The following is a 25,393-nucleotide window of genomic DNA, read 5'->3' as shown; positions in this document are numbered from 1 at the left end:
CTTCACTTGTCATTCATTTTATGATGCTTTAACGCTTTATAAAATAATGCAGTCTGTCAGGCAGCTGCAAAAATCACAATTTAATTATGAGGAGCTGTAAAAATATTCTCTCTTCTCACTCTGCAGTCCAGCTGAATATTCTGTGATGCATGTCATTCAAATTCATCTAGGAATGTTACTGAAGCAGATTATAATTTATACAGGACAATTCAAAAAGTCTATAGTGTCATATATGGTGCAGATTTCATCAGCAGTAACTTTGTACCAACATAGTCCGGCATTCACTTTGTAATGAAAGTTAAGAAAATCTTTATCAACTAACTTAAGATGTTTTCTGGATGCTACTCCTTATCTCCTAGAATTTGCTGGATTCTGCAACCTTGCTGCATGACTGGAAACTCTCCTGAAACCTGAGCAAGTGTAAGAGATAGTGCAGATCAGCTTAGCAACACTAGAGTCAGAGAAAACCAAATAAGGTGGTGCCTATACATTGTGCAGTCTGATGCAAATGAAATATAAAGATATGGCAAACCACAACAAGCTGAACAAAGCAGAAGTGAGCTGGATTCAGGGCAGGATCAGTGACCCGGTCCTGCTTACTCAATGCAGATACTTCAGCTTCACTGACTTTATAGCATAAGATCAAATCCCAGCACGGTATGGGTGATCACCAGGAGAATCTTTGCGCTCAAAAGTGTTTGGCGGAATATACTCTGTTTCACTGATGTACAGAGTACATCTTCATGAAGGTTTTGGAACTCCTGAAATAATGCTTTTTGACCACAGAAACCAGAGACAGGAACTGAAACAAGGAGAAATAATAAAATGGAAAATTTCTCAGTAGTTATTACATTACTAAAGGTGTTCCCTTTGCCATAAGTGTAGCTCAGTAAGAGACATTTTTCAAATCTGAGATGATCCTAACAGTCAATCCTGAAAGACTTTGTTTGACCAAAACTCTTCAGGGGACTATAGATGGCCCCAAATGAGACAGAAAAACTCCCAGATATAAAATAACAAAGAAAATGAAGAGGTCTGTGTTTCTCAGAAGTTCTGTGTCTCAGGGATTCCTGAAAAAACATTTCAGTTTTAATCTGCAGAAGCTTCTGTCCTCTGAGGTTTGCTTCAAACTCCTAGTTCAAACAGATATCAAATTCAAAGTAAAACTCGGAGCTGCCAAGTTTTTGTTCAAATTCTCTTATACACTTTTGATATAAGACCATAAAGTTTGCTTCAGTTCTTCTGCGTCTAGGCAAACTAGAAATGTGTTTGTAAACTGTAAACTGACTCTTCCATGATTTAAAGTCTGCTATAAAAGCTGTGTGCAGCTCTAACATAAATTAGCCTGGCCTCAGTCAGTTTGGTGATACTGAATTCATATCAGACTCTTGCTCTTTCTAAGCCAGATCTATCTTCTACCAGAACAGGCATGCTAAGGGTACAGTTCTTTGCCCTGTGAGCCATATTTAGAGATCAGCCCAGATGTCTGTAATAGCTTAATTCACTTAATTGCTGCTACAGAGGAAATGCATAGAATGATCACAATATTACCTAATAATCTGTGCAATACAGGCAGAAGGATAAGCTGCATAGTAAGGAAGATGCTGTGTCATATAACATCACAATTTTGAATTGCACCTGCTAAAAGCCTTTGTTTGGTCCATGGCTGGTGAATGCTTTCTGATGGATGGGTGGAACTGAAAACATCCGGAACCCTTATCCTCTGGATGTTTTAGGGGTCTGTATTCTCATGTTCCCCTTAATAATCAGAAACTGGGATAACTTCTCACTTGATGTTCCCAGATCTACTGCTTTGCCCCAAACCAGTCCCTGTAACATGAAACATCTATGCTTTGTAAGCAAATATGCCAATTACCATCCACTGCATTGATGTAGCTATGTCCTCAGCATCAGCAGGACTAAGAAAAAAAAAAAGATAAAATGTAATTTTCCTTCCTTTTTCCCCTTTTGAAACCACTCTTCTTCCCTACTTTCTTCCCACCTGTTAAGTCAATCTCATTTCCATCAACCTCCCTGCTTTTCCTGTGCTGTCCTTAAACTGACATTTAATGATTTTGATTTTGCTTTAAAGGCCTCACCGCCCATTTCTGGGCACCATGTGCTGTGCAGTGCAACAAACTTACAGTTTTGGAAAGCAAGGATTTGAGAAGGGATTCCACCTCAGTAAAAAATATTGAGAGAGCAACCAAACAGATACATTTTGAAAACTGAAATTTACACGCTAAGCAGAGCACTCTGTGGTTATTTTTCTATACTAACAAGCTTATTAAGAAAATAATGCTTTTCACTGATCTGTCCAGCCTATCTTTCTCATGTCAGCCCATGCAGAAAAGCTTCAGCTTTAGATACTTTAGGGTGAGAATCTTAAATTATCAAAGCAAATGGATACAAAGAATTGAATTTACTTCTCTTCTGAGACTCTAGCTAGTCTTTAAAATAATTCTATTTAAATCAAGCTGATGTTCAGATTTGAGCATCTTTTCTGAGCAGTCATGGAATTGCACAAGCAAGTATGGATTTCACATTCCTTTAGGAAACATAAAGAGGCCTCCCTCTTATCTCCCTTAGTATCTGCACCTAGCCTCTGAAACACACAGAACAATTCCCCAGGATTGCGGCCTCTTTCCCATCCAGCTCCTCTCCAGGGTCTGGCCATACATGGTCAGTGGAACATAACAGAAAGCTGGGCTTTCTGAACCTTCTGACAGCACTTCAAAATCAACTGAAATATCCTGGATTTGCTACAAGAAAAACAATACTTGTGGTATAGATAACAGTGTGCTTTCAGAATAATTTATTTCATAAAAATTATTATTATTTCCATGGCCTAAAGGTAAAAAAAACCCCAAAAAAACACGTAAACCCTTGACTAAAGGAAAGCTCACATCAGCTTTGCTTTCAGTTCTTCAGAATACACTGCTCTGTTACTCAGCAATAATTAGGCAGTATCTATTGCACCATAGCTCCTCTGGTTGCAGTGTTAACCTCAGGGTAATCTCCATTAACACGACAGCAGTATCCTGTGATAATGAATTAAATAACTGGTGTCAACACTGTAGCTCAGGATTATCACAGACAAGGGAAAACGTCCAAGTTGTTAAGAGTTTGTATAAGCTTCTGCTGACTACAGTAATTTCCTTTTGCTTTGGGGATCAATAACAAGTACTGGCAGAGAGTGTCAAGTCAATGTCAGCCCTCTGGATTAATTCTGAGCTCATTATCACCAGTTATAAAGGTCAGGAAGGAGTCAGTGTTAAACCTTTTGTAGTCCAAGTTTATATTAGGGCAGATAAATAAAGTAGGTTAGAGTTTTGGAGACCTCCACACTTTCTTTGGAAAGCTACTATACTCATGGCTTTGCTATGAAAGTAGCAACTCTGGTCCCAGTCCTCCCTTCCAATATGCAACATCTATCTCACAGAGGCTTCTTTAGCAGAGTTCACTTTTGGTACCACGCAAAGCAAAGTTTGTTATTATATGGAAATGTCTAGCAGCAATATTAGTCAATTAAAACCAAAATCTAACTGCTCCAATGTTCAGACATGCCTGAAGCAGACATGGGATGCTGTCTGATGGAAACTTGTTTCCTCCATCTAGTCAGAGAAGAATGAACAGGGTCTGAGAGGGAATACTATGTCCCATGAACTCCCATGAACATCCCTCATTCTTCGTCAGTAAGAAGATGTGTTAAAGACCAAATATGCAATTCCTCATAAAGTGATTGCCTTTGAGGAGCACATTTGAAGCATGCAACGGAAACCATGGATGCAGAGCCATGGCAGCCCTTGGAGCAGCTTTTAGACCACAAAGGGATGGCTCCTTTGGTCAGTTTCTTCCCGATTCACATGCTTCAGCATTTTGTTAACACTTCTAAGAGAAAACCACAGCTTCCCTTAAAGATTAAAGTATAGTGTTATAGTTTTAACAGAAATGATTGACTGATTAATTTTTAACTGTATGCTTGAAACTAGTAACTCTTTTAGGAACACCTCTTACATTTACATGATCTGTTACACTTGTTCACTGAATATTACCATGCTGGGGGAGATAGAATTAAAACTGGTGATAAACTCTGCTCTCACTCCAGTCTGCATCAGATTCACGTGGTCAATGTCAATATACCCAGTCTGTTGTAAGAGCAGCACTGGCAAACACTGACTTCTGCTGAGTCTATATAAATAGGTTTTTGTTGTTTGTTTTGGGGTTGTTTTTTCTTTGCTTTTAACTGTGGAGTGGTTGAAGGACGTCTTAGCAGCTAAGATGTTTCTTAATGATGATACATTTTCCTGCAGTCAGCAATTACTACAGATCTACTGAGATAGGTGCAGCAAGATGGGAAGAGATGCTATGAGCACTGATACAGCACATTCTATGACCACAACGTCGACTGGTTGCTTGCCAGAGAAAACATAGGCAAACAAGCTTAAAGGGACAAAACAGTATAGTACTGCACACATGGGCCAAGATTTTTTTTTAAGTTAAAATATTAATGGCATCTACTAGAAAAGTATAGCTTTTTCTGTCTTAATCCATTGGATAAATGTTACTGTACATTAATTATTCAAAGAAAATCACAACAAACTTATTTGAAAGTGGTCTTGGCCAGGATTTTTTTATGCAAACTGATTTCTTCTATGACTTTGACAAAATCCTAAAAAATAATAGCTGAAATACACACTTCTCCTAAGACTATGTATGTGAGAGATGAATCAAAGAACCTTACCTGCCTGTGCAGCTGTAATTAGAGCCGTGTTCCCTTCATTATCCTGCCAGTTCACATCAAGGTGAGGGCATTGTGATAAGGCTATTACAATATCCACATAACCTTGGTAACAGGCAACAATAAGACCATTCTGTAAGTAAAATATAAAGACAGAGTTAGGTTTACCAGACTCAGGAAAGTTCACTGAGGAACCATACTAGTCTGCTTTTTCATTTCTTTCTTTCAGAATGAAGAACTGAGAAGGTATCAGCATAACTAGTGATTAGCTCCAGGCACCATGTTCAGATCCAAACTGCTACTTTTTATCTCTGCCCTTTGCCGAGTAACATTTGGTATTCCTCAGAAATACCTAAGAGAGTAGGTATTCTATTATGCTACTTGGAAAGTAACTGTTTATAAACGGCTTATGCTTATATGACTATATAATCTAGATCCAAATGAGAATAAATCAAATTTTATTATACAATAAAATGAAGCCAGCAGAGAGATGAACTGGACCTGATCTGAATAATAATTATCTGTAAAACAACTACTTGTTCTCTGATGGGGAAGCGGTAGGTAGTAATTGTGTTCACATTGCCTGTTGCTATATTTAAAAGCTTCAGGTTTCTCATTATAACCAGACCTTTTTTATAGTCATAAATAAAATAAAATTGCTTTTAGAGTTCCCATTTAATGTGCTTTATGACAGCTGGAAGCTGTAAAACTTCCCAAAGGAAGCCAAGCCAGAAGGTAAACCTTATAACTCAGCTTGGTACGCAGCTAGCGTTTCACTCCAGAGTGGCAAACGGACAGCTTGCCTACAATACATCAAAGTACACTTGTCATTAATTAAATGGAACTACAGTACTTAATCCTGGCTGCTCACTTGACCACTAGGATTAAGACCATTATCTCTGGTCTTCAGGATTACTCGGGCAGCCCTGTGTTCATCTTCATGTGGTTGACGGATGTAAAGGAGGGCAGGAGCAAATAAATCAGTGCTCCCTGCATTCCCTCTTCATTGCAAACACATGACTCAGTTTTCCTGAGCTCAGCATCAGTACCTGACTATTGAGAAGATTAGGGCAGAGACACAAATCTCAACCTCTCTGGTAACCTGGTCTGCCTAAAATGCACTCACAGAGACCTGCTGCAAGTTCATAACCACAAAAGACTAGCAAGAAGGAGAACCCAGTTACAAAATCCGAATGGCCTATCCTGACTCCTCCGTTACTTTTCTAAGCTGCTTTTATATAAACACTTTTTATTTCTTTTCTCCATGCATACTACTGAGCCAGAGCCATTCACCAATTGACAACAGCTGTGGTTTCTGATTTATTGTCATTATAACTAGTTAGTTAATATTTCAGTGTCCTGTTGCATTGTTTTTCTGGGTAGTCTGGAGCAGGTGGCAGACAGCTTCATTAAGAAACAGAGGCAGCGCCAACTCTTTGGGACACTCACAGGCTATGTGTAGTATTTCTTAATTACATCTTTCAATAAAATTATTACTCTGATTTCTTTTATTCTCAATTCACTCCTGTCCTCAGTATGAAACAACACCCACTGCTGCATTTCCTTGTGATCCACCTGCAATACCTTAAATCGTTCTATTGAAATTGTACAGAGGATTCTGCTTAAACATATAAAGGTGTATATATATACACTTATGACCTGAAATAGGCCACCAAAAATATATGTGCTCTTCTGGTGGGATAATTCAGATTAATCCCAGTTTTACTATGATTCTTAGATTTAAATTAAAGAAAAAAATTATCAGTATCCACTTGGTAATTACTTGTGCATTATTTTAGTTCTTCAATATAGTTTCATTTTTCACCTGATGTTCGGGATATAGGACTTCACAATTCCAAAACTAAGTATGTGAAGATCTGAAGGATATTCTCACAGTTTACTTTCACAGGCCATTTTTGTTTTCTAAATGTATTTACCACATGCTTAAAAAGAAAATAAGTTCTTTTTTGCTCTCCTTAAAAGAAAAAAAAAATTTAAAACAGGAAAACATGCAAAAAAAGTATTAGCTCTTGTTTGCAGAGGATTTTGCATTACAATATTTCTGGACCTTTATCCTACTTCTAGTGGGTATCTCCATCAGATAGACACCTAAAGGCATATACAACACGTCAGCACTCTGATTTTAGAACATATGATACACAAATGATCTTAAAATCAATTAATCTTATTGACTGTTCTGAGTTTACAAACCAGCAGAATTACTTAGGTATCAATGTTTTCTAAAGTTTGTTTCCCAAAGGTGCTATCAAAGACTGCTTGCATGAGGATAAGGAAAGGCAACAGAGAGTAGTATCTTTCTGCGGGATTACATGATGCAGTAACATGGAAAATTATTTTTGGAGGACAGTTGTATATATCTAAAGTTGTTCAGACAAGAGTGTGAGAATCTGATATCTGATGAAGCACTCCCAGCAATTCCTGGCTGAGAAGCAAAATGAGCAATTGCATGAGGACATAAAACCAAGTTGTTTCTGCCATGTAGTTCCCAGCACAGTCCAGAGCCGTAAAGCTCGTGCACGTGCTCTCTGGTTACCCTCACCAGTTATGTGTTTCACAGGGAGGTGGGTGAGACAGACGGCTTGCTGAGGGACTGATTTTCTTTGCATAACTCTTGCAAATGCATCTGATACTGAAATATCTGGTGCAGAAGTTTTAGAATGAAAATTGCAATAAACACCTCGATTCAACAGTTCTTTCCCAAAACCTGGTTCAATGATTCCGTGATAATCTGTGGTTTCAGGTTGCTTCTTTTTACATTTTAATTTTCTTTTTGCATCCATTTTCCGCCCTTTCTGTATTCTGCTTGCTGAAAGTACAAGCAGATCATCCAGGATGCACAATCGATCAACTGCAGCATGAGTTATTGGTCTGGAATCCTTAACTTCACATACAAAGAAATACTATGCAAAACTGCTTTCAGCACACTGCTTTTTGAAGCGATTGGTAAAGCTGTATGACAGTGGCCTGCAGGAAAATACAGTTGTGCAGTTCATGCTTTTTAAAAACATAAAAAGAAAGCACTGTAAATGAATTTTACCTAGAAAATTCTGAACCTGAGCAATCTGGTTATCCTCAGAAAAGAGAAGACATTGCATCTCATTACTGCTCTAGGAAGGCATCAGTTATTCTGCTCCTCACATAAAGAGTCAAAGTGCAACTGTGAAGTGGTCAGTGTACACGGAAAACCAAAATTAAATATAATCTTACTATTATTTTGTCAGTAAGATCATTTGTCAGACATATTCACTATATGTGAAAGCTTTAGGAGAAGAAAGACTGATAATTCTTAAATGGATGTATTATACTCTCCCTAAGACTTCAGTCTTTCTTCTTCAAATGCATCCCTTTCTGCTTTTTCCCTTTCAAATGTCCCCAACTACCATTTACTTTAAATCACAGCAACAACTCAACCTGTTATTGATATATAATAATTAGAAGAAATAACTGTACAAACATCACAGCATGCAAGCACAGTATCCCTGCTTTTCAAGGACTATTATGTTAGCTAAGATCTGCTCTCTCCCGCTCAGCAGTCAGGGTTGTTGCCTGTCATTCTCCCAGAAAAATGAAACAGAACAGGCAAAAAAGTTTGCTTTGATCCTCTGTGTAGAAGAGACCTTAAATATAAAATGGCACTGATGCCTTTGGAATATAAGAAAAGTGATTTCTTTATTACAGGAGACTGAGGTTGCTGGCTTCTCTGAGTTTTGCAACAAATCCAATTTCATTTTTCAGATATCACATACTGATCCTGCTTGGCAAATAAGAAAACATCGGTCATCCATCACATCAGCTACATTAACATTTACTGTAGATTTTTCCACATAAGGGGGGAGAAGTTGGAAATTCAGCTCAATAACAGGTTTTTTTCAAGCAGAAGCCATAATACTGCCATAATACTGTTGAGGTTTCTGTCTTTCCTCTGCGCAATATCTGGCATTTTGCAGAGCTCCCCCACAGTTTTTCCATAGTACATGACATATTTTATTTTTACGTAACTAACACAGTTTTGAAAGATCCTTCTTTGTTTTGAAGAGACAGAGCAAAAATAACAATACTTTATTCAGAATATATGGAAAAACAGTGAGTCTGGGACAAATTACTTATTTTCCATGTATTCTGAATAATGTATCTAAATAAAGTATAAGTAATTTTCTTAATTTCACCACAGAGTACTTAAACGGACATTGCAGGCATGGAACTACTTGAAGTTAACCAGATGTTGCAACATCTTCCTCAAACAGTGTTTACAAATTATAAGTTTCATAGTGTTCTTCTATAATCAAACCAAAAGTATTGTATTAAAATACCCTACAAAAACATAAAGTTTAAAACTGCATGTTTGAAATAGAATGAAACAGTCTTGGGAAACTTTTGATTCTTTATAAATTGATTTTTTTTCATGTGCCTTTTCACGTAAGCCTGGAATAATGTTGCCACTATAAAAATAAATAAACTCTGCTCTGCACCGTTGTGTTGGCTAGTGACACAACAATGTGTATGATTAAGTGAGGTCATGGATATCTCAGGAGACAGTTTTACAAGTCAGATGTTATGACAAAATTACAGATGTAAGGCTATTTGTAGACTAGATTGTTACAGATAATAGAGATGACAAGAAATACTAGAGGATCAATAATGAGCTCAAGCTGAACAGCAGAATAAATCACATACAGCTTTTTTTAAGGTTCTCAAAAGATCTCTTCAGGCAACTTATTTTCCACCAAGACGCTGATAATAGCTTTTCAGCGATTATTCACACAAAAATGGGTCTGGCAAAGGACTAAATTGACATTACCCATTGCTTTTCATAAGCATCATGATAAACAACTGTCCACTTTGCTTTGCATGCATCTGTAAGTATTAATGACAGTTCTGTGAGGTTGTTTTAACAGCAATGATTCATGTAATTGAATTAATGATTCATTGTAATCCATAATCATATGCATGGACAACTCTAAACATTATTTCTAAGTTAAAAGCAGATTACACAAATGATATTATGAGTAAAAGAAATGGAAGAATAACAAAACATAAAAGAATACAAAGTTGAGTTTAAGCTTTTACTTGTTGATTTAGTAAAACAATAATTCATATGTTTAATATTTTGTGTTATACATAACTCACTATAATAACAGAATTATACATAAATATCACTCACTATAACATAATCCACATACAAAGGAAAAAAATCAGGTCAAGTATCTCAAAATAAATCTCCCAAAATTATTTGAGGGAGATTCTGATCTTCACCAAAAGCTCCAATACTCTGTGAAACTTAGCTTAACAGAGATTTTAAATTTACATTGTATTGAAAAAGAGCAAAATTTATTGTTGAGCATCACCATCTGCTGTATACTAATTTGTGCATATTGCATAAAACCTTCCAGTTTGCAGAAAGCCATCTGAGAAACTCATAAATGGCTTGAGCTTATATTATAATTGGTTTAGATGATTGGATCAACGGTGACTGAGATGAGGTAATTATTCAGGTCATCAGTCCCGTGAGAAGTGGTGTTTATGTGCTAGAGAAATCCATCAAGCACGTAAGCTTTAATATTATCTGCACAAAATAATTTATGCTGACCTTTTAGAGAAAAGGCTGCAACAGCTTAGTCACATACAAATTTATACTGGGAATGCAACAAAAAAAACCAACTACAAATTTAAATTAATTTTGTCTTTCTGTTGCTTGGACAAAACTCCATGTGCCTGGTGGAGGGTGAGGGGGGAGTCACTGATGTGGAGGGAAGTGATGAGACAAGTGCAAAAGCGTATATGAGCGGGGATGGATCAGCAGTGTGCAGAACTCTCTGCCTCCTTTGCAGAGGAGCACAGTAGCCTGAAGCACAATCTTGTATCCAAAAGCAAGCCTAAATGCCACTGCCACTTCCAGTGCCTGAATACTGATGGCACAAAATTGCCACCTTTGCTTCACAGCGTATGAGTGCTCACAGATTCATTTCCCAGCATGAACTGCACTCTGCTAGCTAAAAACATGTGCCAGACTGTGGACGTGCAGATGGTAACACACTATTTTCCCCCTCCATTTTGTGTAATATGTTTTACTTCACTTATTTCATAAACCCCTCTTGTTTCAATCAGGCCACATGCCTTTAAGTAAAGGTATAGCTGACTATATGTATCATCTCTGCAGAAGTCCTTACTTTATTCTAATCCAAATCTCTGTAATCACCTCTAAAAATAGTCTCAGGGAAAATCATTTTACCATGCCTGCCAAAGCTTGCATTACACAACAAAGAAAACCAGCACCACTTGTCTAATAAATTAGACTAGGAATAAAGGTGATAAAATTGATTTATTTACTAACACGTACACTTTCTGAATCAGTTTCAGCATCACTAGTGATGTAAGGAGCTGGCAGAAACCTCAGAGAGCTACTGCCAGGGGGGGACACACAAGGCAAACAATCATATGCCAGAGATACTACACTAGGTGGGACATACAGGAAACAAATTGTTTTATCATTTGGCAATACTGAGAGACACTAGTGAGGGATTAACCATTCTCTATATTTTTTTAATATGAAGCCACACAATAAAAGCAAATAATTCAATGGGAAATCAAAACCCCTTAAGTTGATGCGGATTTGGGGGTTGTATACTGATCCACAGCAGGCAGGAACATGCCCCTAGCTCCTGCACCACCCAACCTCATCTCCCAACACCAGGCAAACAGCTGCCTCTTGACAGGGCTCTCGCCACTGCAGCTGAGGGGAGAGAGTGATCGAAGAATGAGATGATTGCATCTTCAACCCATGGGAAGCCCGATGGGAGGAAAGTGTTACACCAAAAGAAGCAATCCTCTCTTCTCCTCTCTCCTATAGGGAATTCTCATCTTCCTGGGAGACCAACCCTGGGAGAGACAACACCTGGTTGCTAAGGAGCAAACCTTCACTATACCCTGGCCCCCAGGGATGCTTCAGGAGCTGCAGAAGGCAGCTTCTTACACCTCTTTACCCACAGCATCTGCTGCCAGCTCTTACCCTGCACATGCCTCCTCCAAGTCATGCCATGTCCAAAGGGCTAGAGGGCTGCTAAAGGAAAGAAGACATCTTTTGATTTTATGGCCTGACCAAGAGTCAGAGCTCACTGGAACCCACTTTCCCAATGATTAGAGAAAAGGACTGGTTTGTTCCTCACTGTATCACATCCCCTAAGCCACCTTTTTCACTGCAGAAGGAGGACAGCAGCAAAGGGCACTCAGGACTACATCTAGCAGTGGAAACATCTCCGCAAAAAAATATGAGCTGAGGCATACTATGTCAATCAAGTAGCAGAAGAGGTGGACTGCATTGCCAACTGTTTTACTACGGGGTAAGATGACACTTGGTGATATTTCTTAAGATAGTAGTCAACTGGACTTATGTTATCACACGAAAAGTCATTTACTACTCTTTTCTCTATGAACATCAGCTTGAAGCAAAGGACTGAAGACCTGAATACATGAACAAGAACTCGTTGCAGGTACAACTGACTCATGTATTTTAATGCTGAGGCCTTTGAGTGAGGAAATTTAATGCGATTGCATTTAAATATATATATAAATAATAAAAAATATTTGTTCAGGATGTTATCAAGTATACACATTCATATTCAAGATCAGTTTTGATAAAATAACATATTATTTTGTACTGACAGCTGATAAGACTATATTAGAAATATGCTCATCAGTCTTAAGTTTCATCAGGTGGGAGAAATGCCTTTGCTAGTGATAGCAAACTGTTATGCAATGAGCAATACAGAGAATGAAGAAGTTTATATGGAAAGAGAGGAAAGTGGGATCATTTTTGCACAACTGAAAAAAGAAGTGACATTTGATGAAGTCCAATCAGTCCAATCAGTCCAAAATTAAGCTTTGCAATTTATGTGAGATGTCTTAACTCATCAGAAATAAATAAGGTGCAATTTTAGAAAGAGAATATGTATGGAATCTTTAAGGAAATAATATTTAATAAATATAACACATGCTTAAAAAGAACTGATAGGTCCCCTAGTGGAGCTTATCCCATTATACATACGTTAAAATGACATTATCTCTGCATTCGATAACATGGGAATTCAGCCTAGGATACCATTCTGGGGGAAAGCTTCTCTGTTCTGCTTATGGGATGCCTGACTGTAAAGGAGAAAGAATACTGTGGGTAGATGGTAGGGTAAGTAACACAATTTTTATCGGGTTAGTTTTCACATTTTTGTTTTGTTTAGACTGTCGTGTTACGTACAACTACTAAGCAGTGATGATCCCTGACAAATAATGCAGCCTTACTAATCCTAGCTTTCCTGTTTGTGTAGCACATACTAATCAGCGTTAATACTGCCAAATGTTAGTGCTAAGTTATGATAATGTTGACAGTAATAACACATAATACACGGCAGCTGAATTTATACACCTCTCTTTGCTATGCCTGTTCTTCAAGATCTATGCTAGATGTGGGTCACCCTGGTTTTAAAGGAAGAGATTTATAAGAAAGTGAGAGGTCTGACTTCAGAAAAAAAGATAAATAATGTACTGAACTCTTAGTGGGGGTATCCTTCTGTAAACCCAGACAGCATACCTACCAAAAATCCTATGTCTGCACCTCAAGATGCTCTAAAAATTAGCAACCCAAACCATTAACTGCTGAGGGCTGGGAAAGGCAACTAACAGACTCCCACAGACATCAGGATCCTGCCCCAATGAATAGTGAGTGGATTTTATTAGTGTTTCACTGTCTTGCTATGCGATGTTTAGCAAGGTCTCCAAGGGCTGTGAACCATCCTGTGAACAAGGACAATGTACTTCTGGATACTTAAATGAAGAGTACATTATTATACTTTGCTTGAACGGGTGTTTCTAGCTAGCAATAGATTTAAAACAATAAAGCTCTGAGTGCTTCCTCCTGTGAATGTATGAGGCTGGAAGCACCTGCTGCTCTGGCCAGTCGCTGCACAAAGCGGCAGTGAGTTTGGGAACACTGAAAGAAAGCAAGTTTGTAATAAGGACCAAAATATACTTTTTGTGGAAATAATTATATGGAAAACATTTTGGAGGATCTCCTGATTATAAGATTATTTCAAAATCCAATGCTACAATAGTAGACTTCCTATCAATTGTATCATCAAATCATTTCATTTATTTTCAGAAAGGCAAAACTCCTAAGAGCTAAATAAAATGACAGCCAAAGGTGGGTCATCTGACAGCGTAAACCAAACTTGACATGACTTGTATTCAGTGCACTCTCTCACTTTGTTAGACCTTTAGGAATGTTTAGAAATCAGTTTAGATCCTGAGCTCAACACTACTGTGGCCTCTGAATATGTACACATAACCTCACACATTTAAGATAAAAAGGAGAGTTTGCAGCATTTTAAAAACAGATTTTGTAGCTCATTCAGAAGCCATGTGAAATGCATTTTGTGCACCGATATAACTCTGTCAACAGTGCTCCCTTTGGCTTTAAGGCATATGATTCAACTCCCCTCTTTGTGTTTAATAGATAACAATTTCCTTTCTGTTACATTCTGTCAGACACAGGCTGACCATAGCTTAGATCTGTGGCTGGCAGCTAAACAGAATATTTGAATGCAGGTTTTTTCAGCCAAAAGTAATGACTCACAAAATCTTTTTAAGCAACAATTTTCAGTTTTACAATGGCTACAAGATAAATGCACAGCTTTCTACTTCCTCATAATCTGTCATTGTAGGTAGTCTAATTCTTCTGTAAACTACACTTTAAAGGCCCCAGTGCTTTTTCACTGTGGAATTCTCTGAAGAGACACAGTCAGTGATGAGCTTGCAAGCACCCTCTTGTGGCAATGAGCTCCTGCAGTTATGTTAGGAAAGGCCTTCCAGAGAAGTTGCAGGTCCTTTCCTCCAGCTTCCATAAATTCACATTGCTTGTGTCTCTCTGAGCCTCTCGGTTGTGGAATCACACCATATCCAAACATTGTAAAGTAAGAGCCCAGAAAAAGGTCTGTCCACCAGCAATTAATCTGCCACTGAAATACACGCACAAACACACATACTTATGCATCTCCTGAAAAGGAAAGCAATTCTGTGAAGAAAAAAAAAAACAACCCTATCAGGGTGAAAGCTATTCCTCTCAGAGGCTCTATTCTCACCAAGAAGAGCAACTGCATATGTTTCTTGGGACACCAGAGATGAGGAATTGCCTACAAACCACACACAACACTCCTCAGTACTATACACAAAAGTACCAGCTTATTTCTTGCCCTTAGATCTTAAGAAGTTGTAAAAGCAATATAAGCCCAGTCTCTATTTGACAGCGAGTTTCATAATGACATCAATGGATGAGTAACATCCTCACTGTCTCTCCTTCCCAAACTCCCCTGCAGTCTGGCTTTTGAATGTCATTGCTTCCTTTCTTATAGCACTTCTAATAATAACCCTCATTATTGATCTTGGATCTTCTGATAACATGCCTGATTAATCCTGGAACTGACCTGAATGGACTGGGAAACTGCAGTAAACCTTCTCTACCAGTGAAAACAAAGAGAGGGGAGAAGACCACCTGCCTTTCTATAGAAGAATGGCAAGTGATTCTCAGATGACAGACATTTATTAATATTTAGCCTACAGAATTCACCTTGCATACTTCACTCTAGATGCGTTATCACATCGTGCACCCTTTCAGCCACGAGGAGAACATGGTAACAACAATCAGTAGTTGTTGTTCACGAAAACACAAGATAAATGCTGTTATTCAGGAAGGAAAATATGCTGAAATATTATTGGTTAACATGAAGAAGATTCTCCAGTTGGACCAGGTGTTATTATTTTCTTTCTATCAAGGAAGGATCCCACTGGTGGGATCTCATTAGCTTGTCTCTTCAGATTATCATCAACTCGTGCAAGGAACAATGGTTCTTCAGATGTTAAAGCATCCCGGTTCTTGAAAGCACCTGTTGTGCTTTCCATAATAAAAGATCTCCCTTTATCTAGGATATACAGCTGGTTTTACCCAGACTGGCTTTCATTTCAGTTGTGCCTCTTCCTGTTTTTTCCCCAGCTCCAACAAAGCAAAAGATTTCTTTGAGCATAAATACAAAAAATGTTGCCTACTTCTCCTTAGAAAACAAATAAACTTTTAAAGCAATAGGCACATTTGTGGTGAATTGATGAGAGGTGTCTATTTTGCACTGAGACCTAAAGTGGATTTCCGCATGTATGGATTAGTGTCAATTCTTGTGAACCTAAGGGCTGCGATCCTGTAATCCCACAGCTCCATGCAATGCAGCGACTGCAGAATATCACAGATTACCATGCTGGAGGTCAAAACCTGGATTTTTATATTACTACTTAGATTTAGGTGTGTGAAACTTGGAGAAAAGTGTTAAAGTTCCCGACTCCGTAAGAACTCTTTTCACTCTTTCCCACCTATGCACCGCTAATTACTAGTGCTCCAGGAATTGCGCTGAAAAGTGTATCTCCACAAAGAAAGATAAGGCACTAATAATTGTAATTGTATAAACACTGCCTGTCTATATTCACACTCTGAATACTGGAGATCTTCAGTTCTGAATGAAAGCAATACCTTCAAAAAAGTGTCCAAGTTTCAAGTAATGCAGAGTGAATTAGTATTGCTAATAATAAGAGTATAATAATTTTATGCCCAAGTTTCTCATGCTTAAAACTGTTAGAAACACTGATGACTACAATCATATTTTAAATTACAGCAGAACATGTGGGTTATACTTCAGATGACAGATTTTTCTGGGTTTTATGCAAATACGCTTTGGTCAAGGGCAAAGAGGGTTGCATTCTTTTGGCTTACACCTATGAGGATTGACAACTCAGTAATGTTCATGGCTGGTTAGAGAAAAAGACCTAACTCCTGCTATAAAACCTATCAAACCACAAGTCTGTCTAATTTAGGAGCAAAGTAACAGATAGGCTGCATACAGCCACTGGATAGGAAAGCCAGTGTGCCTTGTACTTCTCATTCAGGAATGGTTCTTTCCTGCAGGTTTAACATCACCCTGTGAAAAGTGCATCTGTCTTAACAAAGGCAGAATTACATTTTTGAAAGATCAGAGAATAGCACTTGGCTGTATGAAGAACGCTGCTGCTACTGGCTTGCAAGTCCCAGCAAGCAGCCTCACGTTAATTTAACATTGCACTTAGAGAATGGGCTCATCCACAATGACGCTTATCTGCTAGAGGTTCAGCCTGATTTTTTTGTTTGATAAAACACACACTGTGCCATTGAATTAATCTATTCAGAGGGGATCTTTTTTCCTCTGATAGCTCGCAATTTTGGGGGGATTTAAGTTTTTACAAATCCTGAAGAAGACAGTTCCAAAGCACTTTTTTTTTCTTTTTTTTTAATGTGCACTCCCATTTTAAATTTCTCTCTTTTATTATGTCAATTGGCTAAATAAGGATTTATCATCCACTGCACCTGTAACAGGTATCGGTGTATGAGCAGGGTTCAGCAAAGTTGAAAAGTCATATTTATAATACCCAAGTGAGAGACAGTAGCATCACAATCATTTCTGTCTCAAGTAAAGTACAGTACTGCAGCTTCAGTTTAATGAGCAACTACAGCACACGCTCATAATGTTATTACCTAGTGGCAAGAGACGAGTGAAGCTGTATTTGCCATTGGTGAAGTCTGTCATCTTATACAGAGCCTGTGATCACTCTGTTTTTCTCAGCTGAGTGTCCAGATCCATGCAAAAAAGGCAGAAAACCACGTTCTGCCTCTGTTTCGATCTAACAATCTCATCTTCCAGTGAATACACTCCATTCAGCTAAATAATAAAGAAGCATAAGGAGGGATTGAACATTAATATATTGTTGAATTTGGAGTAGAGAAGATAGAATTAAATATCTGGAAAAAAAAAGAGGGAGGAGTAATTTCACAATTATATTCAAATGTCTAGAACTACTAGAGATGATCTGTCTTTTTAAAAACCTCCTAACTCATTAATTCAACATATCATCTTTATCGAACAGTTTCAGGTAAACAATCTAGAAATTGTTCTACCTCATAAAATTGGAGAATATTTGCATAAAGTGTAAAACTGCTTCTCTTGAGTCAAGACTCGAGGAATTCATACAAGCAATCTACTTTTTAGTTTAAGGATCTATATCTATGAGAGAAATAGTAGACATTTAAAACAGTTTTCTTAACAAAAGAACACCTTTTTTTCTGAAATTGAACATGCTACAAAAAAAGCAGTATGTATCTAACGTATCTGATGGAGGTTTTTCAGAGCTGTTTGCAGTGAGCTTGATCTGTCTCCAAGCCCCATAGCAGCTGAAGAATTATAAGTCTGGCACAGAGTCTTTTGGTACTCCAAGACATTGCTTGACTGCAGAAAGGTATTTTTGCTGATAGGAGTTTACTAATGCAAGTGATATGTGAACATTCTAAGGGACCTTTGAATGATGTTCCAGGCCCCTGGAGAAAAAAAAATTGTTCAATGTATAGGGAATTCTGAATGTACAATTTGGAATTACAACCTAAAAAAAAAGTATTTTTCTTTTTGCTTAACTGGCTATAAACTATACAGCTTTTAAAAGAAAACAAACATGTTCTTATGCCCAAGACTCATCTAACCTCTCCAGCAGGAGATTTGCAAATAGATACATTATATTAAAGAAAAAGGATACAGAAAAAAATTGGCTACCTAACACATTCCATCTCAGTTTGTGACAGCTAACACTGTTCATCAGAAGCCTATATACTATTGCAAGCAACGTTGGCCAAACACCTTAGCAATTATTGGACTAGCATAACTAAGCATTTAACCGCAGCCATATTATTCATTTCTTGAAAGAAAAAAAAAAATTAGCAAATCAGTCTACATATCCATCAGCTGTCTGTGTTGCTTTCCAGGATTTTCTGATTCTCTGTCACAGGAGACTTCCCATCAGCTCAGTATGGCATGAGGCCACACAAGGCTTTCATGGCTGATCTGTTGCTATTAGAAAGCTCCATCTAAGCAAAAAGGCTGGCAAATCAGAAAACTGCAATTACATTTCTACTAAAGGCATAAACAAAAGTACATGGAAAACTCCAGAGATCCCTGTATAGTAAATGAGGATCTTTGATTGAAATGGACTTGGTTGCTTAGAGCCACTTGTCCATTAAAATAGTATAGACATGACCTGTAAACAAAATTTTCTTTATTTTTGTGGTGCTCAACGCTAATAAAACACTGGAATTTGCTAAGAGATAGGAGCAAAGAAACACATTTACCTTGAAGATTCCATTAATATTTGTGCAATTTTTCTATTTCACAATTATGAAGAACATGTTACAGGAGAGAACTCTCCAGTTGTTGGCTAAGCACAGGGTTGCTAGCAGTAAAAAGGAATAATAACAATAAAAAGCCGGGATGAAGAAGTATTTCAGCATGTAAAATTAAAATAGTACATGTGGTGAAACAATATTGTAAATTTGTCATTTTGTTATCAATAACGTACAATACAACATAAATTTTCACCTGTGCAGCCTTCTTCCTTACATTACACTAAACAAAAAAAAAAGTACATTTCCACCCCATAAATGAATAACAGTAATTTTTAAAAAGTTAGTCCTTGTTCATTTAACAATCACTCACAGGCAACACTAGTGGACAAATCAAGCATTTTTCCCGAGGCAAAACCAGAAAACTGGCATTTTTAGAGTTGATTGATGATTAAACAGACCCAACAACAATCAAGATGATAAATGGTAAACATTTGTTCTGCAGCTTTTTTTGTTATTTGGCTTTTTTTCGTTTGTTTCATTATAACTGAGTACATGGAGCAGTAGCTGTCCTCCCTCAGCAGCAGACCCCGAGGAGCTCCTTTGAATCCATCTGTGCATGGTCCGAGAATAGTAAATCTCAGCAGCATTAAACCTCCCAGCTCCATGCAGAACTCCCCACAGAGCTGAGCTGATACACATCAGCAACACAAGACATCATTGTCAAAGCTTGTTTTACTGTTGCCCTGTGGATGGACACAGGACTCGAGAGCAGCAAACACTATCTGTCCTTCATTACCACCAAAGCTATAAATGTGTTGTTTCTTCAGTCATAATGCAAATGCACTAAGGTCTACATTTTCTGTTTGGTATTTTTTTAATTCCCCCAATGTGCATTTTATCATACAGTACTGAATGTTTCATTTCCCAGGAGTGACTCTCCCACCTCATTCTTTTGCCAAAGAAATGAAATGTGCAACCAATGCTTTCTGTTCTGAAAAGTTAAGAAGTGATGTGCTAACAATCACAGAATCATATAGGTTGCCCTCAATGCCTCTGAGCCCTTTATTTTGCAAAGAACTTTCCACCTGCTACAGGATTCTACTAGGCTGTCCGCAATACCTCAAGTGAGAGCCAAAAACCCCTTCCATATCTCAGGAAAGATATACAGGTCAGATTAAATTTTATCAGACACACAATGGCAACGACTCATACAGGAGCAGTAAACTGGAAGAGTTTTGTACCTTAGTGGTTTAAAAAAACTTTGTCAGGTTGTAGAATCAGAGAATCAGAGAATCAGAGAACCATAGAATTATAGAATAGTTTGGGTTGGAAGGGACCTTAAAGATCATCCAGTTCCAACCCCCCTGCCATGGGCAGGGACATCCCACTATATCAGGCTGCCCAAGGCCCCATCCAACCTGGCCTTGAACACCTCCAGGGATGGAGCATCCACAACCTCCCTTGGTAACCTGTTCCAGTGACTCACTACTCCCATGGTGAAGAAATTCTTCCTAACGTCTAATCTAAATCTGACCTTCTCCAGTTTGTACCAATTCCCCCTTGTCGTATCACCACAAGCCTTTATGAATAGTCCCTCTCCAGCTTTCACAGAATCACTAGGTTGGAAAACACTTGCTCAGCTGGATATTAGTAACTACAGGGAGGAAACATCAAGGTCTTGCCTGTATTGGAAAACCAACAACTTGTAATTTCCTTCTCTTTTGTTTAAGGTCATGCACAAGCAAAATAGCATTTACACCCAGATTAGAAAATTACTGGTTAATAGCATTTTACTGTCCATATAAATTCATTCATTCATATTACATTTTTGTGGCAAGAGGAACCTCATCTGTATATGCCTTTCTGTCTCAGATGTCTCTGGCCTAAATATCTGCTAAAGGACAATACCTCCAGTAAGCTTAGAGAAGTTTAAAATATTTTCAGAGAATATATAATCAATTTTCTAAGTAATTAACTATCCCTTCTACTAAAATTTTCATCACTCTATCTGGAGATATGCTGCCAATTTCCACTGGCTTTTATTTTTTATTCAGTGGCAATAAAGGTGACTTAGGTGTGTGCAGAAAAGCTAGAATGTAGTAAAAACAACAGGAAGGTTTATTAAGATTTTCCTTTACTTGCAAAAATTTACAGAAGTGAAATGAAATTGAAAGCTATGAACAAGTATGGTCACCATCCACTTATCAGTTCAGCAGGCAAAATGTCTCTCCTATGATCACAGAAATTAACGGGTTTTTTTTTTTTTTCTTTTCCATGAGGAGTGGAAGGTAACATATTTGGATGGTTTGTAATCACTGACCAAATGCTGCAGCTTCTTAGTCCAGATTTTCTTAGAACTACATACCCCTAGTAGCGAAGGAGATCACAGAACAGCAAAGGAAGAATGATAACATTTATGTTTCCCCCCACTCAGTTTTCAGGCATCTGGAAGCAGCACCAGATTCACCGCTAAAATAGACCACTACACATTTTCAAATGTTTTGCTAAGCGTTTGGAGCTCTTTTTCTATTTCTCTGATACAAAATGAGAGAATGCTCCTCAGTAATACTGCTATATTTTGAAGAGCAGAATGCCTCGTGTTTGTATTTCTTTCTCAAAAAGTATGAGCAGGACTTTTCCTGCTACCTTCAGAGTCCAACACCTTCAGTTCACCTCTGGAACAACACATACAAAAGCAAATATCCAAAAGGAAGGCTTGTTACAGTTAACTGATGTAACTAACATTAATATTGAAACCCTACAGCCACAAATTGTATTCTTCCCCTTAATATTTGGAAATCTCATTTTGCATATTTGCACAGTAGAACTGTTGTAAATAAGATAATAATCCTAGAGGTCTTTTCCAGCCCCAATGAGTCTATGATTCAGTGATTCTACAAAGACGATTATACTAACTGACATCACCTTGTAGCAATAATCTTAAAAGTTCAGCCAATACAGGTGGATTTCGATATCATGTATTTTGGAATAATATTCTCTACACCAGTAATGCCAATAATGAGATAAAGCATTTCCAAATGCCATCCCTGTAGACCTTAAAATCCAAAAGGAAACAGCAGGAGACAGCTGTGGGACAACAATATTTGAAAGGTTTTGTTAGTTTCTATATCACGTGAACCCTTTCCTCTGTGACTGGTAAGTTGCCAAGTTGGAGAGGCTTCTTATTTCCTATAAGACACACTAACAATTTACTGACAAAACAGAATTGGTGCAGTCACTGTACTGGAAATGGAAATTACATGAGGAAGTGAAAAATACGGTATTTTTAGACAGGTATTCAATGTCTGGACTGGATACCTAAGCACTATTTTGAAAACTTCCTCCACAGAGGAATGTGGTTCGTGGATGGCAGGAGTAAATAGGAAAGGGCCAATATACACATTAAACTCACCAACTGCAATTGCAACTATTTTGCATTATAGAAACAGTAGTACTGATTATTATTTTTAAAAATTCTCAAAACAGTGAATTTATTCTTATCTTTAAATTCTCAAAATATGAATTTTATTCCGTGAATATATCTGACCTAAATTTTCAGACTCTGCAGACTGGCAGGTCAATGACAGTAATCTAGCTGAAAAAGGATATTAATTGCAGAATTATGAACTGTACTTTTCTGCACACTTAACTTATCGAAATAATAGTGGCAGCACAAGACAGCTAGATGCTGGAGTTTTTAAATGCAGTGGCTGCTTTTTGCTGCAACCAGTCCAGCTAGCAGCCCCCATTTCACTCTGCTGTGGAGATGTACTTCAGAAAAACATGGGTAAGTGCTCTGTAGAGCACTTAATTATTATTATTCCCACATAATTATTTAATATCCATGAATGTGGCCTTACAAGGAGGTTCAGTGCCTGTGCCCTGAGCACTGCGCCCTTGCTCCCACACTGCAACAGCCCACGTGGGCTCTTCCTTTGCAACAACACCAAAGGAGACTTCATGTTTTTAAAATCCTTCCTCTCTGCAATGTTTACCACATGGATCACTAGTATTTAGTCAGTGATTTTAATGCTTTCTACACAGTGACTGTTTATGTCTAATAGAGTGACCGATTCTTGGATCTGCTACAGTGCAGTAGAAGTTTCTACTGACGTAATGTCAGGTGCTAAACCTCCAAAGAAAGACCACAGTATTTTCTGCTGACATCTGAGAGCTAGGGGATTTCATAGCTGTAATGACATCAGAAAAGAGAGTACTAGACCTGAAATATTGAGAAGCACTGGGGAACAGCATCAACTTACTGGAAACTTTCAGGTTACTTTTTCCTTTTCCTTATTTGCAGTCAGACCCTTGGAGGATGATCAGTTTGCTGTACCTTTGTGAACTGTGAAACGTGCACTAACAATCCCATAGCTGCACACCAAAAGACCTCAGTTCTCCCCACACCATCTGTGAATGGAGCCTATGCTCATAGATGAACTGTGCTGACTGTAATAAGCATAAACTAGGTCAAGCTAAAAATGCTCACAGAAAGAAAAAATTACAATAGTAAGTGAAAGACATTTCACAATCTTACATCTTAGAGAAAAACAATTTGGGTGATAAATTTTAGGAGAAAGGCTGACATTTATTCACCATGTGACTTTTTTTCTTTTCTTTTTTTCCTTTTTTGTTCTGGGATGCTAATGTTGCTTACTGCTTCTAAAATGTCTCATTGACTATTAAATATTTCTATGTCTGATCATGTCATATCACTAACTGGATGATTTGGCGTTAATGTATGGTGGAAAAAGGTTGTGGCATCTGATTACATTTTTTAAAATTCAAAAGCAACTTTTCAAAGTCTTTAGTCAATTATATTTATTGCAGCAGGTTTAATTTGGTGAGGCTTAATTATCTTGATTTGCAGAGAGTATTCCACATGGATTTTATTCCACGCTGGCATTTCTGGGCAGGGACCTCTGCTGCAGTAGTGCCACAGAGCAATGTCTCTGACATGGTTTCACTGCTCAGTCTCCCCTCAGCAGGCAGGACTCACCTAACACAGTGGTGACTAAGTGCCTGCAGCACAGCAGGGAAACTAACTTGTTGCTTCCCAGCTAAAGGTTTCCTCCGGCTGCTGTTATTCCATACATCTAGGCATTTAATATACCCATTTACACTTGTCTGTGTGTAACCAGAAAACTCATCAACTGTGTTTGCATTTTTCTCCAGCTCAGGAGGCTTTGCATGTCTAAACACTAAGGTTTCATTAATATTTGTGGTGTTTTCCAAAACCCATCAATACTTACTATTCTATATTCCTTGTCTAACAAGCTATTGCTATTTCATGCTCTTCAGAGAAAATTTTTCTTTGCAGAAAGAAAAATATTTTAAATTAACTACTTTATGGACCTGAGCTTCAACTCTGCCTTCTCTTGGAACATGTATCAAACCCATATGATACTTCCAGATATGCAGAAGTACCTTACCACCTTCCAAAAACAGTTTTCCCTTTCCTTTCATCCACATCTAAAGACACTTTTATGAATACACAACTACCCTTACTGGTTTTCCTAATCAAATAGTAAAGAAATATGCCAAGCCTTTCTTTTCTTTTTTTTGGCGTAAGCTACAAATAGCAAGATACGCAGGTTTTCTAAAACAAACTAACTAACTAACAGATGGAAAAGCCAAATACCCCCGTGATAGGCTGCTTTTATGAACTTAATACACTTAGTTATCTGCCACTTCTCCGCTTCAGAAAACCAATAACAATAGCTTATGTGTAAGCTCGCCTGTCCAGTAGTATCAGAGACAACATTTCCCTGAGTGTCCAAATCTGAGCTGCAGTGGCCACTAGCAACGTCCCTCATCAGCAGCAATCAGTCTGTCTACATACAGGCTATCCCAGAGATAGAGCTTCACATAGTAAGAGGCAAAGAGGTAAAAGACTAAATGCACAGCACCCCCCGCCAAATGTATGTGTGAGGGTGTTACAGGGTCAGGCTCAAACTGTTACACATCCCAATGAGGGAAACAACAGAAGCCTGCCTGTAAGTCATTCCCATTTTCCATCAGCTTGCTTTCAAATTGCTCCCTGTGGATTTTAACAGACATAATAGAAAATAATAGAATTGAAAAACGGGAACTATTTCAACATTGTGGGGTTTTCCCACAGTGGATAAAATTTGAATTGCTAATTCACTGCCAGATGTGCAACTATGGACTCTGTGACAGCCATGCTCTTCCTACACTACTTAATTATTTCTTATTATGACGTGCTGGGTACACTATAGTATTATATTTAGCCCAAGCTGGAGTGTTCTCATTTTTGTTTGTTATGAAAGAACCCTTAGAAATGGGTAAATTTAAACCTATGCGGTACAACATTTTAAATAATTCAAAAGGGTAACCTTCTGAGAGTAACTTTATTTATTAAAACGTTAAAGGTGAACTCCTGTCTC

The 25,393-nt window shown here is 37.9% G+C and overlaps 1 protein-coding gene across 1 annotated transcript in view; it reads right to left on the bottom strand.

Moving 5' to 3' along the window:
• ANKRD33B (ankyrin repeat domain 33B) overlaps window positions 1-25,393 on the bottom strand; it is a 40,327-nt gene that overhangs the window by 6,481 nt on the left and 8,453 nt on the right. The window contains exon 2 of the mRNA XM_069854823.1: window positions 4,745-4,874. Coding sequence (XP_069710924.1) covers window positions 4,745-4,874 — 130 coding nt within the window. The remainder of the gene's footprint in view (window positions 1-4,744; window positions 4,875-25,393) is intronic.

This window comes from Phaenicophaeus curvirostris, chromosome 3 (assembly GCF_032191515.1).
Source record: "Phaenicophaeus curvirostris isolate KB17595 chromosome 3, BPBGC_Pcur_1.0, whole genome shotgun sequence".
NCBI classification, from domain to species: Eukaryota; Metazoa; Chordata; class Aves; order Cuculiformes; family Cuculidae; genus Phaenicophaeus; species Phaenicophaeus curvirostris.
This window is presented reverse-complemented; position numbering and strand designations above follow the sequence as displayed.